This window comes from Arachis stenosperma, chromosome 9, assembly GCF_014773155.1.
Source record: "Arachis stenosperma cultivar V10309 chromosome 9, arast.V10309.gnm1.PFL2, whole genome shotgun sequence".
In the NCBI taxonomy this organism is placed as follows: domain Eukaryota; kingdom Viridiplantae; phylum Streptophyta; class Magnoliopsida; order Fabales; family Fabaceae; genus Arachis; species Arachis stenosperma.
In genome coordinates, this window is record NC_080385.1 from 41133467 (window position 1) to 41144933 (window position 11467).

The 11467-nt window shown below is 31.8% G+C and overlaps 1 protein-coding gene across 1 annotated transcript; it reads right to left on the reverse strand.

Moving 5' to 3' along the window:
* Positions 1-8822: 8822 nt before the first annotated feature.
* Positions 8823-10705, reverse strand: LOC130947885 (heavy metal-associated isoprenylated plant protein 35-like). Its single transcript, XM_057876600.1, has 3 exons — positions 10475-10705; positions 10289-10364; positions 8823-10150 (listed from the first exon to the last, which is right to left on the reverse strand). The coding sequence occupies exons 1-3, from the start codon at positions 10544-10546 to the stop codon at positions 9096-9098; spliced, it is 1203 nt and encodes a 400-aa protein (XP_057732583.1). The 5' UTR covers positions 10547-10705; the 3' UTR covers positions 8823-9095.
* Positions 10706-11467: the final 762 nt, after the last annotated feature.

The window sequence follows — 11467 nt, forward strand, 5'->3', positions numbered from 1 at the left end:
ATTGACATGAAGAAATTCAGGGTGCAGATAACTCTCATTTCCAAAGTATTGAAGCCTAAAATTTTCTAATGTCAATGTTCCTCAACATGTTAAGGAACCCCTCTAGAATAGTGTTTTTGCCAAAATCCATAGCTATAAAGATGTAAAATTTGTATCTCTTCTATGTTTTATTACATTATTCATAGAAATGCAAATACAGTTGTATACTAGTTTCAAAAAGGAATAACAACAGATATAAAAGTAAAATATAAACATTGTAATTTCAGAAAGATAGGTATCAAAATTTTGAACAAATATTGTTTTCAAAAACTGTAAAAGAAATTATTAAAAGAACTCTATTTTGTATTTATAGGTTATGTTCTTGCTGAGTTTGGCCGGTGTATAGCTCGTCCGTCGATGAATGTCTTCGAGCTTCTCGTCGGGAGGAGTTATACGTCGGCAAGGAGAGAACAAGGGGGTGGGTACCTGCAAAAGACACTCCGACGCTCAAGTCAGTAAGTGTTTAAGAGGTATATAATAATTCTATGAATATAGAATGTAAGACATGAAATGAAAGTTATCATGTGTTATATTGTGTTTATAATAATTCTATGAATATAGAATGTATTATTGAAATTAGATATAGAAGGTTCTTTTTATAGGCATAAAATTGATGTTATGACCGTTTGGTCATTAAGATAGAAATGATGGTCATTAAGTCGGTAATGAAGGTGTCAGTTACAAACAAAAGAATGAATGATAGTTAACACCGAGTTATAACTCATAATGCATAATAAAGACTGAGTTATAAGGTGACGGATCACAGCCCCCAAGCTTTGTCCGCCGATCATATGATCCAGGCTAAGCTTAGAAAATAAAATGAGTTATAACTCGATTAAAAGATGAGTAAATAATGATATGGTGAGCCCCCAAGCTTAGTCGGGTTATTATGTCGGCACTTATTCAAAAAATAATTGAGTGATAAGAGTCATTCAATCAAGATAGTTGTGTGGGGGATACTTTTCCGCTTAAGAACAATTTTAGCATTTGATTGTGTATGAACTGAAAAGTTCAGAGATAGATATCCATTGACGGAATCGATTGTATGATCCGAGGATATAATGGTTAATTGTCTTGGGAATTTTTCCGACCCACAACAACTTATTGATAAATTTCTCTCTCAAAGCAATTATTTATTGAATATTTACAATTCACATTGAATGTCTGACATGAATAACATAAATTGAGAAAATGAATAGGTATAAAGTCGTAACATATATTGAGTAATATATATTGTAAAAGTAAAATAGTTCAAAGTAAAAAAAAATACCTTAAAGTTGATAATTATAGAAAAGAAGACGACATATATGAATGTCATACATGCCATATGTGAATATCTGAATTTTATTTTGTAGGACATGCTTTAATTTGATAATAAAGCAGTAAGATAACAGTTATTGATGAATTATACATTTAGTATAATGTTTCTAGCAGTTACAGTATGACGAGGGATATTCCTCGTGTAATAATAGTAAATTGCCTATTTAATTTTCTACATTAAACAAATAGTAATATAAAATTTAATAGCATAAAGTGAATAGTGTAACAATTATATACAATTGATATATAATTAATTTTTGATAGAATCCAATTTTAATATTTAAACTCATAATTACTGTCATTTAATTGTATAAATGAAATCATTAAACAGTAAGAATATAATACATAAGAAATAAAAATGGAATTGACATGGTTGTTATATGTCATTATTGTATAGAACATATATTGAGGTTTGAATATAACTAATAAATCAGTAAATATTAGTACACAAAATATAAATGCAAAAATATGTTGAATAAAATATATAATTTTACTTGTGTAAATAGAGATCTTTGAAATACTAAGCAAAATTGATAAGTGAGTTTGTGTTCGAATTGATTGAAAGTCGAATTTGTTCTCAGATTGATTGAAAGCCGAGTTTGTTCTCGGATTGGTTTATTGATCAATTATGAGATATGAAATATTATGATACGTAAAAATGAAGCAATTTGAATGTATAAAGTACATACTTTATAAAAAATTACGATAGATTATATTTTGATAAGAGGTATTAAATAAAATCATAAAAAAGATTGTTAAAATTGGCTCAAAAATTTGAATGTAAATCAAGTTTTATGAACCTAAAGGGAGTGGGAACGAATTATTTTATTCGTCCCCACAGACGGCGCCAATTGTTCTTGCTGAGTTTGGCCGGTGTATAGCTCGTCCGTCGATGAATGTCTTCGAGCTTCTCGTCGGGAGGAGTTATACGTCGGCAAGGAGAGAACAAGGGGGTGGGTACCTGCAAAAGACACTCCGACGCTCAAGTCAGTAAGTGTTTAAGAGGTATATAATAATTCTATGAATATAGAATGTAAGACATGAAATGAAAGTTATCATGTGTTATATTGTGTTTATAATAATTCTATGAATATAGAATGTATTATTGAAATTAGATATAGAAGGTTCTTTTTATAGGCATAAAATTGATGTTATGACCGTTTGGTCATTAAGATAGAAATGATGGTCATTAAGTCGGTAATGAAGGTGTCAGTTACAAACAAAAGAATGAATGATAGTTAACACCGAGTTATAACTCATAATGCATAATAAAGACTGAGTTATAAGGTGACGGATCAGGTTATAATTAAACACGTTCTAAATCATATTTTAAAATTTGACTATAATTAAAGATGTTCAAGGTTGTACTCAAATTTAAAAATCTAAATCAAAATCCAAAAATCATATAGTTTAGACCGTGTTTAAATATAGTTTGGTTATAGTATTGAATTTTGATTTCGATGGTTGAGTTTGATTATTATTAATTTATTATTATGAGCTTGTTTGAGCAAAATTTTGTTACGAAAAGGATTTCAGCATGTCCAATCCAAAAAAAGGTACCTCTCAAATCAAATGCAGATGTCCAACAGAAGACACAAGCAACAACAGTTGAAGATGCAAATTTGTTGAATGATTTTAGAGTCATAAAAATAAGCAATTATACATAAAAAATCCAGCACTCAAAAATAAAATTTAGTTGATGATGCTTCTACAATACTATTCAAAATTTTAGTTGGGATCAATAAACAGAAGCAGTAAATATATCAAGTAATAAAATGCACTTTACAATTGTGATGATAACACATTGACATTTTACTAAACAAGTTGTGGTTAGAAACAATGAACCAAGTAAAACTAAACTATAAGCTTAGAGACAATGTGACTTGACTAGAAAGACTAAGACTTTGGTGCATATACATGAGAGCATCGATTATAGAGCATTAAATTATAATCAAATACGGTCTAAAGCATAAATCATAATGTAGAATTCACTTATAATCAAACAAGTTCAGAATAATAATTAAACTCAATAATCGAAATCAAAGTTCAATGCTATAACTAGACTATAATCAAACAGGATCCAAATTATAGAGCAAAATCTTATTATAATCAAACACATTTAGGATAGTAATAAAACACAAGAAACCAAATCAAAATTTAATGCTATATTCATATTATAATCAAACATACTCTAAATCATAGTACAAAATTCAATTATAATTAAACGTGCTCAAGGTAATAATCAAACTCAAGAATTTAAATAAAAAATAAACTCATGCAATAATCCAATTATAAAAACATAAAGAGAAGAAAATAGAATATGCCAAAACACTATGATCAACTAGCTTGCAATAAGAAAAGTTTTCAACCAGCTCCTACAGCATCAACTCAAGAACTTGTATCCAGATGCACCTTTGGACCAATGTGTGATTTTTTTATCATAAAAAGTATTCTCATTCTCATCACTTGTATCATTAGAACTCGAATTATTGGTTCAATGCCCTTGAATATCCCTTTTGTTTGTACCATCTGAGCAGTTTTGAGTTTAACCTGATTTAAAATAGAGGAACACTGGAACAAAAACTAAGTTACGAACGAAAGAGAGAACTTGTGGCTTGTAGCAGTGGTGAGCGTAATGATTCGGCGACGAGAAGCGAGTCAGTAATAGTTTGCAACGGCAGCAAGCAGCGACTTCGACAGAAAGAAGAAATAATGAAAACGCAGAAAGACATAGAAGGAGGAATTGGAACCGGATGGTGCTGCCTGGCGCACCGCCAGTGGGTCTTCTGGCAGCAGTGATAGAGAGACAGAGAGAATCGCGACTGAAGTGGAGGTGCAGTGATTTGACTCGTGTGGGAGAGGAGGATCACGTGTCTACTAGTGTGGGTGAGATTGGCATTACAGTTTTTATTAGGGGTGGCAGGAGTACCCAAATCCGCGGGTACCCGCCCCACCCCTACACGGTCAGGGCGGGTTATTACCCGCTCCGGGTGCGGGGCGGGTTTTTATCGGGGCGGATTCGCTAGCGGGACAGGGCGGGGTCGGGGTTAAACCCGCCCCGCAGTATATATTATAATATATTATAATATAAAATAAAATATATAATATAAATATATAAAAATTAATAAATATTATTAAATATTTAAAATATATAAACAACTTTTTAGATGTAACATGAAAAGTTTGAAACCCTAAAAATTTATTCTTCTCTTCTCCAGATTCCAAAAACCACAGTGAGAGGCTGAGGCTGAGAGCAATAGCCAATATTGCATCGAGCTTCTTGCCTTCTTCTTCTCCAACACCTACTTGCCGGCTGTCGTCGTTCTTGTCTCCGTCCTTCATCCAGAGCAGCTGACCAGCGCTTCGCCGCCAACGTCCTCTGTCGGAGCGCAGAACCTAGCCTCCGTCTTCCGCTCTCAGTCCTTCGTCGTCATGAGTCTGTCGCCGTCACCGTGAGTCCGTCACCGTACCCTCCATCCGAGAGCAGCTGAGCAGAGCTTTGCCATCGTCGTCGTCCTCCGTCCTCCGTCCTTCGTCACCATGAGTCTGTCGCCGTTGCTGTGAGTCCATCGCTGTGAGTCCGTTGTGAATCACTACTTTTTTTGGTAATTTTTATTTAGGGTTTGCAATATTTTCCTAATTTTAATTTGAGTTACAATTTTGTCCTAATTTTTATTTAAGCATGGATTTGTTGCTGGATGCAATTCTATTTGTATGAAAACTTGTTCAAATTAATATGACAAAAATGGTTGAATCATGCTTATTTTGCTACTGTATTTTTTTCTTGAATTTTATTTATTTATTTATTTGTATATATAAGATTCAATTATAAGAATAAAGATTATAGTAGAGTAAACAAAGTTATGTTCGTGTTATTCATTTCATCATTAGGCTTCAAAAAACATTGGCACCATAATCAGATTTGTGATGTGCTAATTATGCTTTTGCTTCTCCTTTCTCTTAGTTTATATGAGACTTCAAAAAGGTCAAACTTTTGTTTGTTTCATCATGCCAAAGTCATATTCAAGGTCTCATTTATGATTTTTCGTGGATAATTTCTATTTTTTGGGGGTACTGTATTGTTGAATGTATTAGAGGTTAGAGCATGGTTTTTCACTTTTTTGGGATAGTCCCATTGTTTACTCTTTATTTCTAGTTGTTCTGGAGAATGAGGTGTATTCCTTTTCAAAGAAACAAAGTGAATTTTGAAGAGTCAATGAAATTTGTTTCTAATGGAAGTTAATATTTGCTAACCACATGGTTATGTTTTGGTAAATAGGCCTCAACTAGGCAACAGTGATATTGCTTCCTTAGTTATTTTTATCTGTTATTCAATTAAAGTAGAGTAAATTTGATTTTAGATATACATTTTGTGACACCAATCATGTATTAAACTAGAAAATTAAAGCAAAGGTTGTGGCCAAAGTTAGTTGTGGACACATTGAGAAATAAAGGTGATATATTGTTTAATTTTTATTTATGTTAATTTTTTATATAGTACTAATTAATTTGTTAATTGTTATCTCTTTGATTTTCAGGTTTAAATCTTGATTTGCAAACTTTTAATGATAATGAAGATCTTGAAAGTGATCAAGAATAAGGATTGAAAACTCTATTATGCCTAATATTGTAATTTCTTTATTATGGTGTTAAATTTGTAGTGATCTAATACTAGCTTTTTTTTTTTAATTTCAAATTATTTGAACTAATGACATTATATGAATTTTATGTTTGTATTTTAATTTGTCTATGAATTTTAAGTTTTTGTCTTAATTTATATATGAATATGTAAAAATTAAAATGTTATTTAATTTTTATTGGGGCAGATAGCGGTGGGGCGGGTACCCACAGGGGCGGATTCGGGTACTGTAGTACTATCCGTGGGTAGTGATGGGGCGGATAGTACATGAGTAATAAGATGGCGGGGCGAAGTCGGGTAGGACAAAAATCCGCCCCTATCCGCCCCACTGCCACCCCTAGTTTTTATATTTTTTATTTTTGTAAACGTATAAAAATATAGTGACTAATTTTAGTAGCTAATTTTAGTATACAAATTATCACACACTTTGAGAGACATATATTTGAGGGTAAAAACTCACATATAGTTATTTTTTTATAAAATTAATAGTTGAAAATAGTTAGATAATAATTTAATCAAACCTATTAAATTATCTAACGATTCTCAATTTTCAATTTTCACATGAAGACAATTATACGTAAATTTTTTTCATATTTGATATATTAAAATGATTTTTTTAGATAATCAACTATGAGTGAAGCTAACTCTAGCCAACTAATTAAAAATAGATCCATTTTAAAAAGTGAAATAAGAAAACCTCTATTATCATAATTTTTTTTGAATTTCAAAATAAAAAATAAAAAAAAATATTAATTTAGTTAACGTATTTCGTAATTGATTCTCTAGACTTTTTCATATTGAAATGATCTCATTCGTATATACAAGTATTTGTCATATCATTTGTTATAACTTATAAGTTGTGTGTATACTGTGTAGTTCATAACTTCATAAGATGACTATTATTTGTTTTTATAAGCTACTAATAAATATTAGGTTAATTAATCAATTTGATCCGAATCGATTATTAGAGAATCAAAATTAACATACATGTACAGTTGATAAAGCTTATCGAGCAAGCTGCATCAAGTTAACCCTAAAGGATAGTTTACATGCACCCTTGTGACCTTACTTGCAAGTGTACAACCAACCAGATTTGAGATGTGCATATATATCGGGAATTATTAAGATCAAAAGGGTTCTTTAAAAGAAGAAAAAAAAAAGAATATAATCGAAGGAAGCTTCCAAGCAATTCGATGAGATCTACGACACGTAATTTCCACTTGCATTGTTCCACAACTATAATTTACTTTTTATTTATTTTTGGTGTACAACTTTAATTTACTTTAATATATATGGTCAAATTTTATCATTTAAATCATCTTCGGAACCGCTAATTTCTAAACACGTAGCTCAACTTCTTTTTCAGTATTTGTTCCGTTTGCCCCACCGTATCGTAAACACCTAAACCATGCAACCCTTCTTCTATTTAGACACATTTTCTAATCAAGGCAATTTGGCAATTACTTATTTATCTACTCACATTAATAAAAATACTCTCTATACTTTTTCATTTTACATATAAAAATGCGAGGCCGACTACACATATAAATTTTTTTGGCTTACAAATTTTATAAATTAATACAAGCTTAACAAAAAACATGCATTATACTCTCACATTTAAGAATAAATAAATGCACGTTATTCAACCACTTTCTGTTTCTAAAGCGCGCTACTCACCATGCATTATAAACGACTCTTCTTTTTCTTCCTCTATGAAAACGAGTTTCTTACCAAATTTGAAGATAATAAAACTTCAGAAATACACACAAACGATTATAGAAATACACCCAAAGGATTACATAAATACACCCAAACGATTACAGGAATTCACCCAAACGATTATAGAAATACACCCAAAGGATTACATAAATACACCGAAAGGATTACAAAAATTACACCCAAAGGATTTAAGAAATACATCCAAAATTCGTTGAAGTACACCTTATGCATAATTCAGAACTCTTTCTCTTTCTCCTTCTCATCTTCTGCTGCTTCTTCTTCTTCAAAAACGATTTCAGAGCTTGATGTCAAAAAACAATGGAAATCGAGAATAACGAAGAAAGAAAACAGAGAGAAAAGCACGTAAATGAAGAAGAAGAAAGAGAAGGCAAGAAACGAAAGAAAAGAAGAATGTGCAGTAAGAAGAAGAAGAATGTGCAGTGAAAACCATGCAGAAACAGTTGAAGAAGGAGAAAGAGAAGGCAAGAAACGAAAGAAAAGAAGAAGAAGAGGAAGAGGAAGAAGAACGTGCAATAAGAAGAAGAAGAAGGTGCAGTGAAAATGTGCAGTAATGGTTGAAGAATGATAAAGAGAAGGCAAGAAACGAAAAAAAAAAGAAGAAAAAAGAAGAGAAAGAAGAACGTGCACAGGAAAAAGAAGAAGGTACACTTATAAAGACTTATATAAAAAAATGCTTGTACGTCAAAAATTTCTCTAAAAAGTACACCCATAAAAAAAAGAGTTATTATCATGTAAGAGTTAAATGTTACCGTTTAATTAAATTTTTATCTAATATTTGATAATTAAAAGAATACAAATTAAAATTGTCAAATATGAAGATATCATTGTATATATGTAAAATGCATAATATAATTTAGCATCTGAATGCCAAAAGGTTTTATACTCCACATATTATATGCTGCTACTGCTAGCTGCTGATAATAAAAAATTGCTACATACAAATAAAAACTTAATTATTATGTATTTATATATAAATATATATTATTTAAATTATTTTAATATAGATTTTATATTAATAATTAATTTAATAATTGATTTTTAATATCCACTAGCATGATTGTAATATAATATTATAAAACTAAAGTAGAAGAAAAAAGCGAGGTTATTAGCACTATCACTTTCTATATGCTCAACACAAGCAATACTTCTTTTTCCGAACTCCAATTACATACTCCACTTTTCTTTCTTTTCCTTTTAAAAAGCATTTTAAAGCTTCATCTATATATAAAATCTCTGGTAACAAAAATTAAATTTACCCAAATGCCCATACAAGCTGTATGTGAAAAGTCCAAAAAGCCCTTCAATGTACAATCATTGTGCACAACATCACGCCTCGGTCTCACACACAATGATCATTTCACATAACCGAACACGCATTGGGATTCTCTTCGCTAAAGAACTCGAATGAGTCAGAAGAAGGCTGAGAAGGCATATTATTATAAGAGGGCGTATACGATTCCGATTCGTAAGTATACGGTGGTGGATACGGTGGATGCTGATGAACAACGTGTGCGTACGAATACGGTTGCGGAGGCGCATAATACGATGCACTACCGTATCTGCTGGAGCTCGGATACGCTGTGTGATAACTCACCGTATAAACAGGAGGATTAGGAGGAGAAGGAGCATAGTAATGCGGTGGATATTGATGGTACGAACGATGACGTGGTGGACTCTCATTGGCTGGACCTGCAACCTGAGGAGGAACAGGTTCTGGACCATGACCATGACCATGACAATGGCCTTGACCGTGTGGCTGGCTACCGGAACCGCTGGTGACAGGAGCTTCGCCAGTGGCACTAACATTACTAGAACCTTCATTTTCGTTGTTGTTGATATTATTCCCTTTGCTTTTCTTTTTCTTCTTTTTAGCACCGCCACTTTTCTCTATCCCTGACGCTTCGCATTCGTCGGAAACTTGAACCGCCACGCTCACCTTTTTCTCTGTCACCGGTGGTGGCGGGTTACCGGCTGGTAACACCACCGTTTGCTTTACCTCGTGCTTTGGCTCCTGGATCTGCACACCGGCTTTGCCGGTTGCACATCCTTCGTTAACGTTCTTCTTCTTCGCAGTGTTGTAGTTATTATCTTCGACCCTGTTCTTAGTAGGCGCATCTTGAACGACGACTTTAACAACGGTTTCCTTGTCGTTTTTCTCGCTTTGGTGTTTGTTGCTGCTTTCTCCGCTGGTTTCTGCGACGTCGTCGTTTTGGTTCTCTTTGTTTTCTGGTGGCTTTACCTTCTTTTTCTTCTTCTTGTTGGAATCTGATGGCGGTGGCGGTGGTGGTTGTGGCCATAACTCGGCGTGTTTTCCTGTCTTGTTGATCAGTTTCATAATCAAGATGTCACTGTCTACGTTCCCCGTTACCACCACCTTTTGTTGCCTCAAATCAACGTCTATGGTGTCAACACCTGAATTTTAGATCAGAAGATGAGTATGTAAATAACTATGATAGTTAAATAATTGAAATGAGAATAGAAAGTAAAAAATATAGAGTATATGATGCAAATTAACATGCAAGGAGAACAATGGAAGATCGTAATAATTACCGTGTATACTCTGTAGAATTTTCTTCACCTTCTTTTTGCAGCCTTCGCAGTGAATGGATACTTTCAACACACAAGTCTGGGATAAAAGCACAACGAACAAGCTCAGAATCCATTCTTGGAGACCAAATAATTAAGTGTTTGATAAAACATCAATAATGAATAAACTGAGGAACAATGATTTTTTACCTTAGTCATGGGAGATGCTGCCTCTTCTCCAACTTCTTTAGCTTCTGCCACTCTTGTATCTGGTGCCGCCATCCCTTATACTTAGAAGAAGAAGAAGAAGAATGTTCCAGACTCCAGAGCAAAAGACGAAGGTGGAAGAGGTACTTTGAAACTGATGGCAGTGCATAAAAAGCTTTACTAACAACTAAGGCTTGAAGAGAGTTGCAAATTAAATAATTTATATAATTTAAAGACGCCGAATGAAAAAGCACGGCTTTCATAAAAAGAAAAAGAAGGACATTGTGAAAAAGGAAAAGAAGAAAAAAGAAGTAGAATACTGTGTGGGGCTTGAGCGGCATGGTCTCATAATAGTGGCAATAGTCATTAAATACTTAAAAGAAAAATGTTATCTCACCCATACTTTCTCTTTATTTTTATCTTATATTTAAATTAATATTAACTAATTTTTTATTATAAAATCATTTTTTTATTTTTTTAATAAAAAATAAACTTTATAATTTAAATTTTAAAAGAAAAAATAATTTAAAAAAGACTTGACTAATATTAACTAAAAAAATTACATCCTAGTAGAACTCTTTTGAAATGCTTTTAGGTCAAATTTCTAAAATATTACATTCTAAGAGTAAGAACCATAAATAATTAAACATATATTTTTAAAATTTATTCCCATTTTCAAATTGCAAATTATTATATATATATATAATCATTTTATTTAATTTGAAATTAATCATTTATAATTTAATATAAAACTAATTGATTTAACCACATGTTTTATAATTCATTTTAAAAATAAACTTATTTTACTGTATTATACATTACTAATTTTATATTTAAAAAAATCCTAAATATATATATATACTCATATTTATTATAGTAACATATTTTTTGCAGATTCAGTTAGAACCATTTTTTTATGTAACATATTTTGTTTTGCGTTTCTGTCCCATTTGTTTATTAAAAAAAAATAAAAATAAAATAAAGACTGACTATATA

Bases quoted from the DNA above. Each gene is read 5' to 3' on its own strand.
- LOC130947885 (XM_057876600.1), bottom strand. From the start codon at position 10,546: ATGGCGGCACCAGATACAAGAGTGGCAGAAGCTAAAGAAGTTGGAGAA. The intron at 10,365-10,474 runs GTAAAAAATCAT...CTTTTATCCCAG, and splicing joins CAGCATCTCCCATGACTAAG to ACTTGTGTGTTGAAAGTATC. The intron at 10,151-10,288 runs GTAATTATTACG...TCTAAAATTCAG, and splicing joins AATTCTACAGAGTATACACG to GTGTTGACACCATAGACGTT.